Source organism: Miniopterus natalensis, chromosome 2 (assembly GCF_054644295.1).
Source record: "Miniopterus natalensis isolate mMinNat1 chromosome 2, mMinNat1.hap1, whole genome shotgun sequence".
Lineage (NCBI taxonomy): Eukaryota > Metazoa > Chordata > Mammalia > Chiroptera > Miniopteridae > Miniopterus > Miniopterus natalensis.
In genome coordinates, this window is record NC_142082.1 from 109996320 (window position 1) to 110017109 (window position 20790).

General features: G+C 32.8%; 1 protein-coding gene across 2 annotated transcripts in view; it reads left to right on the top strand.

The window, feature by feature from the left end:
* The window catches only part of EEA1 (early endosome antigen 1), a 131770-nt gene extending 112081 nt beyond the window's left edge, over positions 1-19689 (top strand). For both annotated transcript variants that reach the window (XM_087814497.1, XM_087814498.1), the window contains 9 exons: positions 167-361; positions 5207-5389; positions 10676-10861; positions 12087-12218; positions 13378-13563; positions 14484-14722; positions 15179-15299; positions 16382-16480; positions 17153-19689. In XM_087814497.1, the coding sequence (XP_087670623.1) occupies positions 167-361; positions 5207-5389; positions 10676-10861; positions 12087-12218; positions 13378-13563; positions 14484-14722; positions 15179-15299; positions 16382-16480; positions 17153-17275 (1464 nt within the window). In that variant the 3' untranslated portion in view covers positions 17276-19689. The remainder of the gene's footprint in view (positions 1-166; positions 362-5206; positions 5390-10675; positions 10862-12086; positions 12219-13377; positions 13564-14483; positions 14723-15178; positions 15300-16381; positions 16481-17152) is intronic.
* Positions 19690-20790: the final 1101 nt, after the last annotated feature.

Consider the following 20790-nt stretch of genomic DNA (forward strand, 5'->3'; position numbering starts at 1 on the left):
CTATGAAAGCTGCAGAGGGCAGGGATTTTTTTGTTCTACTACTGATTACCTGTGGCCAACAGGCTCAGTAGTTTTGACCTAGAATAGTGGTTGGCATGTAGTAGATACTCAGTAAATGTGTGTTTGATGAATAAATGAATGCTAAACAGATTTTCTTTTCTTTTAGACTTCTCATCAGTTGAAGTTGGAACTCAATTCAATGCAGGGACAAGTCACACAGGCCCAGAATAATTTAAAACAAAAGGAAAAAGAAGAACAGCAACTTCAGGGGAACATAAATGAGCTAAAGCAATTGACTGAACAGAAGAAAAAGCAAATTGAAGCACTCCAAGGAGAAGTTAAAATTGCTATATCACAGAAGGTAGTGATACATTTGCTTACTTTTTATGGGAAGAAAAACTTTATAATTAAGATAATTTGATCATTAACACAGATGAATTGCAACAAAGAAAATTTATGTATGCTCAAACTATTTCTAAGTTAAATGTATAAAAGTACTTAATTATATGATTAAATATCTAAGTCCAAATTCCCATTTACTATAACCATTGCCAGGTAATTCTTATTTAAAATTCTAGAACTAATCATTTGTCTGATAGACATAAAATGATCTTTTTGTAAAATAACATATAACTAACACTTATTAAGGGAATGATTAATACAACATTTCTAGTGTATTAAAAATTTTAACAGAATTAAAAAATATATTATTCTTATTAAGGGAAAATAATCAAGAACAAAATCACAAAATGGTTTATATGAAAAAAATTCAGTAGTGTAAATTTTATATAGTTATAATTGTTTGATATTTTAAGCTATCATAATGATTTCCATTTCTAAACCTATTTTAATTTATTATTGAGCATATATTTTCACTAATACTTGTCCAGATCAAGAGTTCATAAAAATGAACCATACCTGATATTTGAACAAAAGGAATTGTTCCCCACTTTTGGTATGTGCATATTAAGTGTTCCATGGAGAAGAGAGAAGTAAAATTCCTACTATGTAGAACAAACAAAATATGTCATATCACTAAGTATTAGCTGTCATATTACTAGAGAAAAAATATTAATTCTACAAATATACATTTGACATTGACCACTGTTTTTATAATTATCATATGCTACTTTATAAAAAGAGTAATTTTCTAATAATACGAACAAGAGTAGACAAATTTTTCTATTCATTTTTGTGTGTTGTTATATATAATCATAGGTCAGTATGTAATTATCACAATACATATTTTGTTGTATGCTTTGATACCTTGAGGTCGTTTTTTTTCCAACTCTATTAACTTTGTATCCAAGTATTCCCCAGATCTTCATTTTTATAGCATCATAACTTAGTTAATTAAAAAACAACAATGATTTTTATTTTTTATTATTTTATTTTATTTTTATTTTATTATTTTATATTTTTTATTTTATTACTTTATTTTTTTAATCCTCACCCAAGGATATTTTTTCCATTGCTTTTCAGGGAGAGTGGAAGGGAGAGAGAGAAAAAAAACATCGATTGGTTGCCTCCTGCTTACTCCCCGACCATGGCCGGGGGTCAAGCCTGCAACTGCGGTATGTGCCCTTGGCTGGAATCAAACCCAGGACCCCTCAGTCTGCGGGCTGATGCTCTAACTACTGAGCCTAACTAGCTAAGGCCAACACTGATTTTTAGCACACTTTCTTTTTCATTAAATTATTGGTTATAATAAAATTTCATATTTATGATTCATGTGTATTACCTATATTTTGCAGGGCTTTACTAGATGACACCTTACGGATTATGAAATTTATAGGAAATGTTCTTATTGGTAGTTGCCTTAATTCAGACTGCTATAACAAAAATACCGTAGACTGGGTTGTTGAAAAATAAACATTTATTTCTCACAGTTCTGGAGGCTGGGGAGTCCAAGATAAAGGCACCTGACATATCCAGTGTCTGGTGAGAGCCCATATCTTGGTTTGTAGCAGCAGCCTTCTCACTGTAACCTCATGGCAGAGAGAGAGATTATCTCTCTTATGTTTCTTCTTATAAGGGCACTTACTAATTCCATTCATGAAGGCTCCACCCTCAGCACCTAGTGAACTCCCAAAGGCACCACCTCCAAATACCATCACATTGAGGATTAGGATTTCAACATATGAATTTCGGGGGAGGGGGGCATAAACATTCAGCTATAGTTGTAGTTCACTAATGTTAGTGTATGGATGCTAGAATAAGGAACACACTTTTTAACCTTAGGGAGGACAGCATTTTGGGGAGTATTGGGTGAATAGCTAGTCTCTATAAATTAGATTTGGAATTTCGAGTAACTGGAGAATCATTGAAAGGCAAGAATAGTTAGGTTTTGTTGAGGAGCAGTGTAGCATCATGGAAAAAAAGATAAATTTTAGAGCCAGGCAAATCTGAATTTAAATTTTATGCAACATATATTAGATTTATGGTCGCAGGGAAAGGATTCATCTTTCTAAGCTAAGTAAAATGGGTCATAGAGTTGTTGTAATGATTGAGATAATGTATTTAAAGCACCTAGTACTGTGTCCAGTGCAATATAGGAGCAAAATAGTTTTTGGATATTATATGAAGGTATAACAAATTATGATCTAAGAGTGTCAGTGTGCATGGTGGGCCATGCAGTGATGGTCTGTGACAAAGTTATCGGTGGTCCACAGTGAAATAGGAAAACCAAGGATAATGTTTAAATGGGTATAGATGTATACTGCATATATGCACATACATATATATAAAACACACATATTTTCTATGTATATATTTACATTTAATCATATTTTTATTTACATGTAATTATTACATAATCACATACATATGTACACACACAAACTTATGTATAATCATATATACGATGGTTTAGGAGCCATTGATCAAGGATCCAGCAAGCAGGCTGTAAGTCAACAGTTCCTGCACCTACTTTAGTCAAAAACTAATGTGGGAATACAGAATGAATAGGATATGGCCCCCTACTCTCAAGTAGCTTATAATTTAATGGGGAAGCAGGTATGTAAAGAAAAAGAAAACTGTAATAAAAAAAAGAGAATGAAACAACCTAAATAGACATATAAGAAAAATTAGAATTTAGTGAAAATTTTGACTGCCTTTCTAATGGAGCTAGCATTTGAACTGGGCCTTTGAAGACAGGAAATAATATTAGCAAAGTTTGCAAAACTTTAAAAATGTCATTTAGAACTTTAGCTATTGGAGTGCATGGTAAGTGGAGAAGTGAGGGGAGATAAGTCCACAAAATTAGATGAAGCCAGATCACAGGAGATGTTGTGTAGTTGTTTTCACTTTAAATTTTTAATATCAGAGTACTAAAAGTTTTTAATAAGGGAGAACTGTGTTCAGACCTGAGTGTTAGAAATATAGCCATGGACAGATAAGGAACCTGTTCTCATAGAGCTTACATTTTCTTGAGGGAAGAAACAAAACAGGATGATGTGAAAGGCAGTGATGGGACGGAGTCCTTCTAAAGGTTGGGTGATCAAAGAAGCCTCTCTGAAGAGATTTGAGCTGCTACATGAAATATAAGAGCTATACATACAAAGGTCAGGGAGACAACTAGTGCAGAGACTTTAAGTCTAGAACAAGCTTGGTACTTTTTAAAAAGAGAATACTAATATAGGTTAAGTATAGTGGGAGAGAAGAAGAGTAATATGAGAGGAACTCAGAGAAGTAGGCAGAGACCAAAGCATATACATGCAAATGTGTTGATTATAAGATAACAGAAATATATTTTGTTCTAAGGACAATTAGAATTATTTGGAGAATTTTGAGCAGAGAATACTACAGTCTGGCTAAAAGGAGATACAGGAGCAAGCAAGGAGGGCAATGAAAAACTATTGCAGTAGTTCCAATAGTACATGATCATGGCATGAACTAAAGTGTTAGAAGTGGATGATTTGGGAATATATTTTGGAAGTTGAGTCATCAGGACTTGCTGATAGATTAGATGTAAGAGATGATGGAAAGAGAAATCAAGAATAACTTCAGGTTTATGACTTATGCAAGTGGATAGATGCCCATATTTATTGGGGGAAGTAGTAGCTTTTTGATGAGCAAGGTTGCTCTTATTAATCAAGAGTTCTGCTTGAGATAGATATCTATCAATCATTCAAGTGGAGATGCCAGGGAAGTAATTGGGTAATGAGCCCAGGGTTAAGGCGGATAGGTTGAAGCTAGAGACATAAATTCAGGAGTCAGTTGTAAGTAGATGATATTTAAAGCCTTGAGTCTAGTTGAGATCTTCGAGAGAGAGACTATATAGAATAGAAGAGGGCCAGGGACAGAAACCTGGGGCTCTATAATATTGACAAGCCAAACAGAAGAAGAGGAGCTAGTAAAAGATTTTAAGAAGGAATGACCAGTGAGGTAGGAGAACCTAATACATAAGGTGCCTGGAAACCAGGCTGAAGAATGTTTTCTAGGAAGGGGGACACTGTCAGCTATTTCAAATGCTGCTGGGAGGTCAAGTAAGATGTGGACAAAGACATAACTATTGGATTTTGGAACAAGATGGTTGCTGGTTACCTCAGTAACAGTTTCATTGAAGGTAGTATATATAAAAGCCAAGTGCTTATGTCCATACTATGCATACATGTATTTTAATTATGTCCTAATTTGTGCATAGCTCCTGAATCTTCTTAAAGACTAAAGACAGCTTTAGAATTTAAAGGAATTGGACCTTTGGAAGATTCTCTTTTTCTGCCATCATGTTAATAAAGATGACCTGTAGAAATTTCCTAAGTTATTTTTGAATTTCAGGGAGAAAAAACAATAACTTCAACATAGCAATGGTTTTTAAATTTCTCTCATGTAGAAATTTCCTGTAGTTTAACTTTGAGCTATATCATCTTCTACAGCCTCTAGCACTGGGTCTTCCATCAGAATGTGGTTGTTACCCTCAGTCTCCTGAGGCCTTGATACTTAGGACTTCCCAGTGAAATGCTTTTTTTTCTTTATTTAATTGCTTTTTCATTTTTGTTTTGAAGTTAGGGCTTGTTGGATTTTGTAATTTTTTTAACTTTGTAACTATAAGGTAAGTATGTTCCTCTTTACCAAAGTAGAAGAATTGTAGGGCATGGATGCAGTTCAGTTTGTTCTCAGTAATCGTAGTTGTGTGGATTTCATTTTATATTTGTAACTGATTTTTGGTATGCATACTGTTTTAAATAACTATTGTATGTTTCAGACAGAGCTTGAGAATACACTACAGCAGCAGTTAACCCAAGCAGCGCAGGAACTTGCAGCAGAGAAGGAGAAAATGTCATTGTTACAAAACACCTATGAAAAAAGTCAGGAAAATCTAAAACAGCTTCAGTCTGATTTCTATGGGAAGGAATCTGAACTTCTTGCCACAAGGCAAGATCTTAAGGTATAGTAAACTATATTTTTTCATAAAAATCAGTAAGTTGTTTATAGACATCCATTAAATGGTTGATTTCAACCCAAATGGGCAAGGAAATAATAATATTTATGGAATATCGCACTTGTTTTCTATTAAATTATTTTTGGAGTAGCATGCATTTTAAAAATGAAATTGTTTTATAACAAAATATATACAAGTATATGCATTTAAAAATAACATATCTGTAATAGTAAAAAAATGTGGAAATTTGTTAATTGCTATATTAGCTTATCTAAGGACTTTGCTGTCTTTATGTAAAAAAACCCCAAAGCTTTAAAATGTGCTGTTAGAAAATCTAAGGAGTTTTAAATGTAAACCACTTGTGAAAATGAAAACAGTTTTATTGTTTCTTGTCAGGCAATATTGACTTTAGTTTTATACATTTGTTACCTTCCCAAGACTACAGGAATGACTGATGATTAAAATTAGGAGATCATAGCTCAAAGTAAATTTACCATTAATTATGTAAACATATGGAATACCATTTGATTAGATGAAGTATCTTGTTTATTAAAATGAAGGATATGGAAAAAGGGTAAATAACTTTTATGTAGCATTAAGGTATCAGTTTTCTAAGGAAAATGGAACATTTGTGTTCTCTCATAGAAGTTTAAGCCAGCTCTGTCTGTCTGTCTGTCTGTCTGCCTGTCAGTCTCTGGTGAAATATAACATTTGTTTTTTATGTTTGAAGTTTTGTTTGTTTAATTTAAAGTGCATTATTAAAAATTCTGAAAGTCATAGGATATATATGTAATATATATAAATATACTAAGTCAGTATTTTATTCATAGGCTGCTGCTATAGGGAAGGCTTTATAAAGGAGGTAGGACTGGACCAGGTCCTGAAGGATACATGGAATTTGAATACACAGAATGTCTTGAGAAAGATCATTTCACTTGGGCACGTTTGAGAGAAGGTGCTGCAGTGGGAATGAGTAAAGCCAGGAGACAGTTAACATAATTGTCTTTTGCTAGAGTGCTGGTTTTTGTTTGGAAGTTAAGGTTAAAAAGGTTGGGATAAAATTGTGAAGTATCTTAGATGCCTAGCAAGGATAATTGGACTTTATATTTGGGGGGAAAATGAAGAGTCTAAACAGAGGAGTAAAATGAAGAAAATAGTTCTTTAGGCAACTTAAGAACTTGGAAGCGGTTTATAAACAACTTGGACTAGACAACTTGGATTGAGTAAACTAGTGTCAGAGAGATTAGTTAGCAGGCTCTCTTCCCTTCCTTCCTCCATACCTTCCAGTAATCAAGGTGCAAGTTGACTAGAACTGGGATTGAGGTTAAAGAGGATGGAACAGAAGAGGTTTATGAGAAAGACAAGATGAAACAGAAGGGCTGAATACATACAGGGTACAAGGAATCAGAGGTGACTAATGATTTGACACAGAAATAGGAAATTGGGTAAAATAATTTTGTAGTGCCAACAGGTAGATTATATATAAATATATAAATATATAAATATATGTTATATATATCATATCTATATAGAATATATATAGGTATTAGTTAAGTTAATGAGTTGTTATAAGAAAAAAGAATGCCACCTGAAACTTAGAAAATGTCTTATTTGCTATCCTCTTAGGTAGCTTTAAATTATTATTTTGAATTTTTTATTTATTGATTTTAGAGAGAGAGGAAGGGGGAGAGAGAAAGAGAGGGAGAGGGGTCAATTTGTTGTTCCATCTATTTATGCATTCATTGGCTGCTTCTTGTCTGTGCCTTGACCGGAGACCAAACCCACAACCTTGGCTATCGGGACAACCCTCTAACCAACTGAGCTACTTGGCCAAGGCCTGTTTTTTCTTTTTCTTTGCAACATGACTGAAAGTCAGGGAAGGTTTGTGGAAGAGTTTGGACTTTACTTTAAAGGCAGTAGAGAACCACTGAAAGGATTTGTTCAGATTTGTATTTTAGGCCAATGACTGGCTATAGGATAAGGGATGGATTATAGGAGAAGATGGCTGAATATAGAGACTAGAGAGGAGACTTTGTAGTAGTCCAGTTGCAGATGATGGTGGCTTGGGCTGGTAATAGTAGAGATGGAGAATGTAGATGAATTTAAAGGGTATTTAGTTGATAGAGGAGATGAAACTTGACTGCTCTTAGAAGTCCTATAGAAATCACACTCTTTTTTCATATGAATATATTTTACCCAAGAACATAATATAGTAACAGGATTTAGATCTCTTAAATCAATATTCTTTCATTAAGCCATCCACTATTTTTATTATGTCTGAAAGCTGTATCACATACTAATATATTTATACATAAAAGAATCATTCAAATGTAAATGTGGGCAAAAAGTGAAAGGCAGAGGGCTAAGTCTGTTGTGGAGCTTTACAACTATTAAGAGACCAGAGATTGATTCTCAATTCCAAAGCTTCCTTTGTAGATTAAGGCCTTCCATATGTAGACTGAGGGCCGGCTTGGTTTGTGACAGGCCTCGTGTTGCACAGTAACAGAACCATGATTAGATCTCAGGTTTTCTGATTCATAGCCTTTTAGTCTATAATAATTTCATTAGAATTTTTTTTATAAAATAGAATACTGATGAATTCTGTATTAATGCTTCCAAAATGAGAAGGAACTGAACTACTTAGGAAGTTAATTTTTTTAAAAAGAAGTAAATTCCTAGGGAAATTCAAATGATATTACAGGCCAGAATAAGAGAGTTATCAGCCATTATTTTGTTGTTGCTTCAGTGGTATTATATGATCTTGTGCAGCGGAGAGAAAGGGAGAGGTTTAGAACCTTATAACACCTGCCTAAGGCAAGGTTGCCATCTGTGGGCTGAGGGTGTACACCAAGACACCAGAGAATGGGAGATGATCATTTGGCCTAATCTATGCCTTTAGCCCCATCTGCTGGATTACTTATGAAATATTTAAGTTTGTTGACAATATTTCAAATTGGCTGTGCTGTGTGCTGCTATTTGTTGTTGAGGAAAGGTTGAAGTGGATTTTAACTATAAATTTCTCACCCTGAGTGAAGTGAAATTCTTGATTAAGTTCATAATTAATACAAATCTTCTTAGCCTAGTACTCTTCTTTATGTCATTTCATCAGTCATCAAACTAAAAATTTTAAAGTTTTTTTGAAAGAAGGGAAAAGTTGTTGAATAGACAGAATAGCAATAGCTATCACAGAACACTGCAGAAATTCTTCTTTAGCTGTAGTACTGTAATGTGTTTGGGGTATCATTCAGGGTTGAGGTGGAGAGTTGATGTACTCAGGGATTTGCCTGTTCCAGTGGGAGCGGACCGGTTAAAGATAGCCCCAACTAAACCATTGAATTCGAGAGAGAAGTTCCCTAAGGAAGAGATGCTCAGCTGATGAAAATAACATGATTTGCCTTAAGAAACAAAAGGAATATTTAAAATGTATGGCAATATACCACTGACTGACATAGATGATTATTCAGAGGCAAGGTAGAGCAGTATGTCTTGGAGACTTCAGAAAAAGAGTAGTCTAAGATTTTGAGCTTGACTTTAAAGATTTATTCACTGGGTTTTTGTGAGTTTAAAATTGTGTAGGCTTATTTAAGCCATGAGCATTTTGGGATTCTTGTGGTCAGAGATTAGGGGTACTGTTACTTACAGGCTGTAGCAAGCCTTGGTATTCTTTAGCCTCTGTTACCTAATTACAGTTGCTATGGACTGTATGGACTAGGCATTGTCAAATTTTATTCTTTTTATCTGAAATCACTCTCACTTCTCGTGATACTTAGGTTAGTTCCCACATACACCATGGAGCCTTCTGTAATCACATTCTTCAGAAAGCTCTCACACTGGTCATTTTTCTGTGCATTTGGCTCAAATGCTTTACTAACCTTGTTCAGCTTCTGTTTTCCATTCTGGTTCTGTTTTTCAGGCTACATAGCCATGTCCTTTAGTCAGGGACTATCTTATACCCTCTGTCTACTCTAGTAGTGTACTTAATTAATGGTTAGCTGCTTGATTAATAAAGGACTAGATGACTTTAGGTCTTTCCTGTAAAAGAAGCCTCAGGGTTGGTTTTATGTATTCTACTGGAACCCATTGAAAATGGAAATTTAATTTACATCAGAAAGACTTCTGAACCAAGTTATTGTAAGGAATAAACTTTCTCTTTCAGGGAGCTTAAGAAGTCCCTTAAGTAAGGCCTTTATTTATTTTCATCTATTTTTTATTGAATGCTTGCAATAACCAAGTCTAATCAGCAGGATCCTACCTGAATTATCTTATGTTTTCTTTTCAAGGGAACTACATCTCTAGAATAAGAAAGATGAACTTCTTCTAGAGGGTGGAAGAGCATCTTCGAGTTAGTTCCGTTCCCTGAGGATTCTTAGCAATAGCAGCTGAGAGTGGCAAGGTTCCTGCCATTTCTGTTACCCACCAGTTAACATATCTGCCCCCAAATGAAACCTAATAGGTCAAAAACTTGCCCTTTCCCCTGTCGACTTCTCAAAATATTGGGACCTTATAACTGTCAGTAACTATGGACTATGTTAACTGGCAAAATTACTTCTGCTATACAAGTGAGAAGTTAAGAGGAGGGGGTGATGGCCTTGTCAGAAATAGGGCCTCAGATGTCCGGCTGACTTTCCTCTTTTAGTTCACTTGATCAGTTAGCAGATGTGAAATACAGTTTTGTTTTTCCAAGACAGAAAACACTTTTTACTTATTAAAGGTTTAAGCACGTCAAGGGACATCACAGATCCTACAAAACATATGCAGGGTGGGACAAAAGTAGGTTTGCAGTTTGTATGGAATATAATACAATAATTAATAAATAATAATACAAGAATAAACTCTGTGTTTCGCATCCTCACAGCTGTAAAAGTACTTTTTTCCCACCCTGTATGTACACATGATGTAGCATTTAACTATATCTCTTTTTTAGTTTTTTTTATGTCTCTCCATGGCTTTTCTAACCACATATATATATATATTCTCTGACGATGTTTGATATGGTCCCTAGTTATTTGATATTCCTTCATATCACTTAGCCAGTAAATACTTATATATTATTTCTAGAGGTTTTGGAATTCTTCAACTTTATTAAGTATTTTATGCTATAAATATTTTCCATAGGCAAGATAATTAATTATATGACATTTTTTCTCTTTCATATGATCTTACTGAAGGGTATAACATACTATATTTTTATAGTTTATTGCTTTTCTCTATGCTTATGTTAACTATTAAGTTTCTGTTGAAAATTGCAAAATAAATGGCATATAATAATTTGGGGAAATTGTTTTTTGTAAGTCTGTAGAAGAGAAGCTTTCTCTGGCACAGGAGGACTTGATTTCAAACAGAAATCAAATTGGAAACCAAAATAAATTGATTCAAGAACTGAAGAGTGCCAAGGCTGCTTTGGAGCAGGATGCAACAAAGAAAGAACAGCAGTTAAAGGAGCAGTGTGCAGCACTACAAGATATTCAGAAAGAAAAGGTATTTCATTTTCTGACCATTGAGATCATCCAGTCAAACCTCTTACTCTCAATACAGGCATCACCTTATTTTCAACAGCTCTCTCAGATGGACTTTAGTTTCTGATATAACAGTTTTGGTAATTGGAATTTTAATTCTAGGAAGTACTTCTTAATAGCCTCCTTTCATTTCTATCCATTTTTATCACTGCTATTTTTAGTTTTAGAAACTAATCTGTTTTTCTAACCATAGACCCTTGGTTATTCAAAAACATGTAGTATAGGCCCTCAACTATTTCTCATATGACATTCTGTCCTCTAAATGTGTGAATGAGATAATAAAAGGTCTGGAAATAATTCTTAAGCTTTTTAAGAATTCCTAAAATTAAGAACCAGATTTTTCTAGGGGGACGTATGAGTATATATAAGTGGTGCTAAAGTATAAAGTTTAAAGCATTGTATTAATTGACCAGTATATTTAAAAATCAGTCACAGTTCTACATGAAAGAGAAATTCAGATCTGGGAGAACATTTTTTTTTGGTTTCATAATCGAAATCATATATTTTCATCAGCTGATAGGATATTATTCTGAAGTGTACAATTCCTGAAGTGGTTGGTATGTGTAAATTCTGCAATTCCTGAAATTGTCTTTAATTAAAAAAATTGGAGGATTTTTGTGGGGGTGAGGTTGGTAAAGCTGGAATGAATTCTTGACTTATGCTTCAGGTTTAGAAAATTTGACAGAACTATGGTTTATAGGCCTGTTGTTGCAAGGGTTGTAGATTAGTCAGACCTTGTATTCGTTTACCTCTAACTCTGATAATTTAACTTCGCTAAACCTTTGTTTGTTTACCTATAAAATGAGGATTAAAAAAGCTACCTAGTATAGAGATGAAATTAGATAATATATAATACTTTTAGCTTAGGTGTCGTATATAAAGGAAGTAATAATAATAATTATAGTAGTAGTATTAATGAGAGTAATAATGGAAGTTTTGGCTAAATTTTATGATATTCTTACCTGGCCAGTCTCTATTCATTTTAAAGTATTAACTCTTACTACTTAATCTTTATAATGATCTTATTGTTCACGTTGTATAAATAAGGACACAGAGGCCAGAGAAAGGTAATTTACTCATGTTAACTTAGGTCAAAGGGGACAGTGTTATAAATAGTAGCAGTCACTTTGATTATATTATCAGTTAAGTATTTACTTTAAAATTATTTTTTAATAATTTTTCAACAGTCACTGAAAGAAAAAGAACTAGAAAATGAGAAATCTAAGTTGGCAGAGATAGAAGAAACTAAGTGTAGACAAGAAAAAGAAATTGCTAAACTGAACGAAGAACTCAAGTCCCACAAGCAAGAAAGCATAAAGGTATACTAACTAATCACTGCTCTTCCTTCAACGTTGTATTATCATTGTTTAAATTTAAATATATATGTGAATTTATTGAGAACCTAGTATGTACCAGGCACATTGTTTTGCTGTTTTTGGCAAATTCTCTTGCTCTCAAGAGTACTCTTGTGTTACGTAATATCTGTATACATATTGAAACTATGTTACGTTTGTTTTCAGGTTACTGAATAAAGTGAAGTGACCCTAAAAGTTTTGATTTTGTTGAGATAATAATCAAGAGAGCCATCTACTTAGAAAATTATGCTTGTAGATAGTGAACTTCAAAATATGTAAGAATTTAGAATTTTAAGGAATTCTGTTTCTTCAATTGTTTTCCTCCTAAAATCCTTTAATAATCTCTTGAATATTTTTCCTAGGGTGCTATTTAAAGAAGCTAATTGTTTATAATTTGCTCTGGAAAATATTATTCATTTTCTTAGAGAAAGGTTAGATTCTCTCTTGTGTGCTCTCATAATACCTGTTATGTCTATCAGTATACTTACAATTTTGCTTTATAATTATCTCTGTTATGTCATTAGGTTCTTCCAGACTGTGACTTCCTTAAAGTAGTGAATGTATATTTTTGTGTAAATCCTCAGAACCTAACACAGTGTGTGATGCCTAAATGGTGACCAATAAATACTTGCTAAGTGAATAAAGGGAAATAGAGGGTAGAAATTTTTCACATAATTCTATCAAAACATATGTATGCAAAGTATCACTTGAATTTAAATGATTGTTGAGCAGGAAGTATATAATTTTGTATCCTTTTTTAAAATATATATATTTTTTTATTGATTTCAGAGAGAGGAAAGGAGAGGGAGAAAGAGAGATAGAAACATCAATGATGAGAGAGTCATTGATCGGCTGCCTAGCCCGCAACCTGGGCGTGTGCCCTGACCGGGAATCCAACCCTGATCACCTGGATCCTAGGTCAATGCTCAACTGCTGAACCACACCCTGCTAGGCTAATTTTGTATCTTTTTAAACAATTGTTTGAAACACTGAACTTTAAGAATCTCATTAGAGAAGAGGCTAAAACTCATGTTTGTATATATTGTGATAAGTTGCATAAATTTCAGCTATATTTTAAAATATTTTCTATAAAGAATGATTTATTTTTGGCCTTTTAAAATAGGAGCTAACAAACCTCAAGGATGCCAAACAACTTTTGATTCAGCAGAAATTAGAGCTTCAAGGGAAAGTAGATTCCCTGAAGGCAACCCTTGAACAGGAGAAGAGGAATCAGCAAATGCTGAGAGAGCAGGTGAAAAAGGAAGAAGATGAGCTAAAGAAAGGATTTATTGAGAAGGAAGCTAAACTGGTCAGTAAGTTAATGGTGGGAAGTGTTTTTGTAATTGATTGTGTAAATCCAGTAAGAGAGGATTTTCTACCTAGAAGTTATGAACAGTCTACCTAGAATGTTCACCTAACATTTCCTTGTTTAGGAAAAGAGATCTGATTTGTTTAAGTGGCTGAGGTATGATTAGAAATATTTTATTTTGTAATTGTATTTTGGTTTATATAGATGAAAATCCAATAAAACATGATTCAAAAAAATAAAAACACTTTTAGTGCTAGAAAAACCCACAACTGTGTAGATTGAGGTAAATGCCATGAATGCTAATCATGTTCAAATCAATTGTTTGGTCAAAATGAATGTTGATAAAAGGGAACGTTAAACTTCCGTTTAAAATTATGATGACCAAAGTCTACTTTTCCTTCCCTAAGTTGTGCATGCCAGATGGGAAGCATCTGGCTTTCCTTTGTTGAATTAAGTCTAAATATCCTCCGATAACTTGAATGCTTTAGTTGAAGAACTGCAATTTCAAATTCAGTGAATCAACGGGTTGGTATTGGTTCTTGTCAGGTTGATAGAGACAAAAGGAATTATGTGGAATTTGAGACATAATAAAATGCTAGCTTTGTTTCCAGGGCACTTTGCCATCCCTAACTATGTGTTTTTCCCCTGCTCTTCTGGAAAAAAAGAAAATCTCAAATTGTTCTACTTTAGCTTGTTCTTATAAGAGGTTTGCTGACCATCATTTCAGCATTACGGTCTTTAAGCCAATTCAAATTAAACAGATGTTTGCGGAATCAATTTTATTAGCGCATAATGAAATATATTCTCCTGCCTGCTTTCCCGAAGAAGTAATATTATTTATGTTGCCAATGTTTTAAATTCAATAACTAACAAATTTATTTTGTAATAGGTTTTTTCCTCATTGCTTTTCCTTTTCTCAGCATACTGAAATAAAAGAAAAAGATGTAGGAATGAAGAAGCATGAAGAAAATGAAGCTAAACTTACCATGCAGATTACAGCATTAAATGAAAATTTAGGCACTGTGAAGAAGGAGTGGCAGTCCAGCCAACGGAGAGTTAGTGAGCTCGAGAAGCAGACGGATGACTTACGGGGCGAAATTGCAGTATTAGAAGCAACGGTTCAGAATAATCAAGATGAAAGGAGAGCACTACTAGAAAGGTACTTGATAAAATTAGTTTATTTTCATTCTAAGTGATAAAAAGATTGTCACATTCTACATTTTTTTAAAGTCCTCACCTGAGGATATATTTTTCATTTATTTTAGAGAGAGGAACCAGGGGGCAGGGGGAGAGAAACATCAGTCGGTTGTCTCCCATATGTGCCCTGACCAGGAATTGAACCCGAAACCTTTCATTGTATGGGACAACGCTCCAACCAAATAAGCCACCCAGCCAGGGCACAGTCCACATTTATTAAAATAGAAGAAGGGTCTTGAGCAAAGTGCATAGCTTCTACAGAAATTTAAGTAGCCATTTAAAACTAATTCTGAAAACAGTCAGATTGCTGAATTAATATATTCTATTTAAAGTTACTAAAGTAATTCTTTATCTGTGTTCTGGAAGGGACTTTAATGACTTTTTAAAAAATTAACTACCTTTTTGCAATCTATTCTAGATGTCTTAAAGGAGAAGCTGAAATAGAAAAGCTTCAAACCAAAGTATTGGAAGTGCAAAGAAAGCTGGATAATACAACTGCGGCAGTACAGGAGCTGGGCAGAGAAAATCAGTCCCTTCAAGTAAGTCACATGGCAGTGGGAGGCAGTTTTTTAGTCTAGCTTTTACCTCTTAGTGAAAAGTATATTTTTAGCCTTTAAAAAAAATCCCATATTTTATAAACACTTTCGAGTGGCTGCTATGTAGCAGTTATGTATAGACTGTGTTATGAGTAATTAAATATGAAAGAAAGAACTTGAGAGACCCCAGGGATAGAGAACCATGTCATTCGTGAATTGTCAGGAGTGGGAAAATTCAAGAGCACCAAATAATAGAGATGAGTTGCTATGTGTTGAAGAAGTGATCTGAATATGTGCAAGGAAGGATTGATCATTAGGGTTAGAATGGATGGGAAATCACCAAAGGTTAGAGAATAAAATTTGATTTACTCTATCATCTTATCTATCCTTTATCTATCTATCTATCTATCTATCTATCTATCTATCTATCTATCTATCTATCTATCATCTATCTATCTATCATCTATCTATCTATATCTATCTATCTACTATCTATCTATCTATCTATCTATCTATCTATCTATCTATCTATCTATCTATCTATCTATCATCTATCATCTATCTATCTATCTATCTATCATCTATCTATCTATCTATCTATCTATCTATCTATCTATCTATCTATCTATCTATCATCTATCTATCTATCTATCTATCTATCTATCTATCTATCATCTATCTATCTATCATCTATCATCTATCTATCATCTATCTATCTCTATCATCTATCTATCTATCTATCTATCTATCTATCTATCTATCTATCTATCTATCATCTATCTATCTATCTATCTATCTATCTATCTATCTATCTATCTATCATCTATCATCTATCATCATCTATCTATCATCTGTCTACCTACCTACCTACCTACCTACCTGCCTACCTATCATCTGTTATTCAGACTTAAGAATATAGCAACTTTTGACAATGGAAGTTGACCAAAGTATTTCTGATTTTTAAAATTTTATCCCATGGTTGCCTATAGTCAAAATATTATGAAACTCAGGCACCAAATGACAAAGTATCCACCATTCTTTAAAATGTTGAATATTATAATGTGTTGAAACTTTGTTTTTAATAGATCAAACATACGCAAGCATTGAATAGAAAGTGGGCTGAAGATAATGAAGTACAAAACTGTATGGCCTGTGGGAAAGGCTTTTCAGTAACAGTGAGACGGGTAAATGATTTCGTTCATATTGCTACCATTCTGGATATTATTCCTTAGTGACAATGTTTTAATCATTAAAATACATTTTGACAGATTAAAACATATTTACATTTTTTGGTTAATTTACAACTACATAGAATAAATTTCATGCAATTTAGTTTCTGGTTAGCATATGTGTTTCAATTTAAGTTTTAAATTCAGTTGTTGCCTTCTCTCTGTTACTCTTTGGAATAATCATTTTCTGAGTCAGTGCACCAATATTAAACTCATGTTTTAGTCATCATTGGGTTCTTTTAAAGGAAGAAAAAGCAGAGATAAAAAAAATTTATTCTGAATAATACCATCATATGATGTTGCAAGTTTATATTCCTGTTGAAGAAATGTCTGAAACATCTGGCAAACAGTAATAATTTTTCACCTGTTGGAGGTGCTTCATTAACATATTGAAAGGCTTTCTGTTTTTTCCAGAATTCCATGATAAAGTCCATATAAAATGTTTAATCTGATAAATAGGAAGCATTTAACTAAGGGATTAAAATGGCATATTAAAATATTATATTAAATACACTAATCATTCAAAAGTTTATACCTTCATAGTGCACTTTGCAGTATTCTTGTTGTCTCATAATGCTTTTGGTGTCATTTCTATGCTTAAGATTGTTTAATTTTTGTCATCTACAGCATCACTGCAGACATTGTGGAAATATCTTCTGTGCCGAGTGTTCAGCCAAAAATGCCTTAACTCCTTCTTCCAAGAAGCCTGTTCGTGTCTGTGATGCATGTTTCAATGACTTGCAAGGATAATGGGTTATTGCAGCTTCGGAGTAATATTACACTAACATTAGATTTTTAATAAGTATACTTAATAGAGATCTTGGATTACTATTTGATTTGAACAGTGGTTGCAGTACTAAACCAAATTAGAGTTCGTATATTTTGGAATGCTGTCAATATCGAGTAAAACTCTTCTATTTTTGTGAGACTTGGGCTCATCTTTCATTACTTTTTTCCATTTAACTCCTGGAACAGCTTTCATGCCAAGTTTAGAATTAGCTAATGAAATGTAAATAAACTTTGGACAGAAAATAGCAATGTATTTTTTTAAATATAATTTCATTGTTCACAAATGACATGAATATACTTCCATAACTTCTTTCTCCCAAATTTAGTGTACAGAAATGTACATGGATGATATCACATTATATATGTTGCACAATAACACATTAAATATATTAAATATCCTCTTTCTAAAGTCATGCACAGAGCTATAAAACTTTATGATTGTGTTTATATATATATACATACATATATCCATACCTTAGTTATGTTGTTATAAATTTACTACTCATATGATAGAAATACATTTTATGTTGAAATATGTATTAACCATGAATTCAAAATTGTTTTTGCTTTAACAATACTGATTAAATTCTCTTGGGTGGATTTTAGGAAAACCTCTGTAAAATCAATTTGCTTATTTTATGATTATCCTGGGGTTATAGTTTAAAGATTAGGGTTAATTTATCTTTTTCTTTTTCATTCTCAATTTTAAACTCCAAATTATTCTCCATTAAGAATCCTACAAAGCTTCCTACCCTCACCCCCGGCCAGAAGATGAATAATAGAAATTGTCTAACAGTCCTATTCTCGGTTTCTTGTAAGCGAGAAGTCTTCTGAGATTAGCCTTCATATTATCCCCTCATTTTGTCTCTCCAGCATCTTCAGGAATAAGTTTACTTTTTCAGTAGATCTGCTTTTTACTTTTATTTGGTTTAACCTTCCCAAGGAAAGCTCAGCTTCATGGTAATTGTTTTATAATTTTTGTGTCTTAAAGCCAGTAGCTGATGTTGCTATAGTCTCGTCTGTAAAAACAAAATGCAAAATGGATGGGGACATTAAATAGTCTGCTTTGTATTTTCTTCTTACCTAATAATAGGGAAGAATTTTTTAAAATTGTGGCTTAAATTTAAAATGGTTCTGAACTTGGTTTCCATATTAACTGGTAAATCTTTTTACTTTGCAAAAATAATGCTGTGAAATTACCCTGAAGTAATAGCTGGAGAGTAGAGTTTCACTAGAAACAAATGTATTTAGGATTCCCAGAAATGAAAAGTTGCAATCAAAACTGAAACAAAATGACTAATTAAGGATAATTAAAAATTAGCTCATTTGTATGTTGAACAATGCAATTGAACTTTAAATTATCATAGTCTTATTAATTTGGAAAATTGGAAACCATCTGAAGAGGGAAGTCATTAATATTAGTTTATTACTCTTTCTAGAGAAGAAATGTAAAGTTAAACATTTGTTCAGTGCAATTATTTGGTAGTAATAGCAGGAAAGGATGGGAGTTAATATTTTATTTATAATAAGTAGTTTATAATATACACTTGCTTTCAAATATCATGCTGAAATGAAATGAAATGATGTTTATGCTATACCTACAATATATATAAACTGAAAGGGATTGCCACATATTCATTTATTCATTAAAAAAAAAACCATTTAAATAAACCCTATTGTAAGTAGCTGTTAAGGACCCTGATTGAAGCCCTGAACTTGAATAAACATATAATCTTTAGCATATAAATGAAGAAATATGTTGCTCTTTATTAAAAATAATACTTGGATAATATAAATTGAGTTAAAATTATATATTTTCGTACACTTATAAATCCTTTCAAATAGTCTTAATTCTATACTTTTACATATAAGGGACTTAATAAATGTGTTGGAAAAAATAGATATTCACAGCACCACTGTTTATTCTTTTAAGATGATAAAACTTCATGATAATTCTTCTGGATTAGAATATTTGTTCACTTCATCTCCTAATTGGGTGCACTGAAGGCCTTTTTCCTTATTGCCCTACCCACATATTCACCAAAAAAAACCCAAAAAACATTGTGGGGACAACAAAACCATCTATGTCTGGGTAATTTTCTAGCTTTCATCTAGCTAATCTCATTTCATAGGTCCTGAATAATTTACCGTAGGCTATTGTACTAATGATGTTAGAAATGAAACCTAATAATTTTGTTGTTAACTGTCACCAATTTAAGGTGTTTAAAAGCAAAAATTAAAGGGTTGTTTTTTTTTTAATTAAAAAGTCATCTTCTGAGTCCTTATCAGCTCTACATTTTAGATGTTTGCTGGTACTATTTGTCAGTGAGTCAGAGTATGTATGAAGTCCCAGCTCTCAGCTCTAATAATGCAAAGCATATTAACATCATACGTTAGTAAATTCCAAACCCCAGCACAGAAATGTGAGCTAAAATCAAGTCTTGCTGGGTTAGTGTATAGTAAACTATACCTATGGAATTTTTTTTAATAGAAAGAAGACAAAGCTGCTCATATGGGATTTGTTTATTTTGAGGGGAAAAAAGAGGGAAACAAACACAAAAACCTCAAAGCAGTGTACAAATAACATTTTGTTCAACTACCTCTTAATGTGGAATTATCTAGTTTAAAGTTTCCTCACAGTAATGTTAAATAGTAACTGCCAAATTTGTTAGTTTCCCATCTCTCTTAAAAAGGCTTTATGATTATTTTATAATTTTGAGAACTTTAAATCCACTTTTTTAAACCTTTTATTTGCATAAAAATGGTTAGCTTTTAAGTGGAGAGCAAATTATGACCATATATTTTGATATTCATGACCTATTTGACTACAGCAGTTGTTTTTTTTTAATGCACTTTGGCTATAAAACCATGGATGACTTGATCTATAAGACTTAAATGTGCCATCAGTTTAGTATTCCTAGACATGAGCGTGATAAATGGTATTCTGTAATTATAATGTGCCACACATTAGCGTGTCTTAATTGCCCTTTGCCTGAATTTTAATGATCAATTTGTTATTGTTGCAGATGTGAATATTGTGCATAAACTTACTAAATTTATGTAAAATTGTGTAAAATAGAATTGGAAATAGCGAAGTTCTTTCAGTGTAGGGTAATGAATTTATTGTAACATGATGCAGTTATGTATATGACATTCTGTACTTCTTTGAACTGGATCATATATTCATATCCTCTGTAGATACTTTTGCATGAATATTTTCTTGTTTAGTTTTTGATTCATTATTTGTATTGTGTTTACTACTTGTGATCATGTTGTTGTGCCTTATTTTGTGAGAGAGTTTAGCTCAGTAAATACTGTAATTTCTAAACTCAGTGATTGGAAGGTTATTGATTGTAAATGTAACTGATAAATTACATGGCAGCATTTAAATCTGTACACAGGTCAGTGGAAGGATCCTTATTGAATTGTTGCTTTTGTTTTTTTTAATATGTTAAAGATATTAAAAAACATTTCTT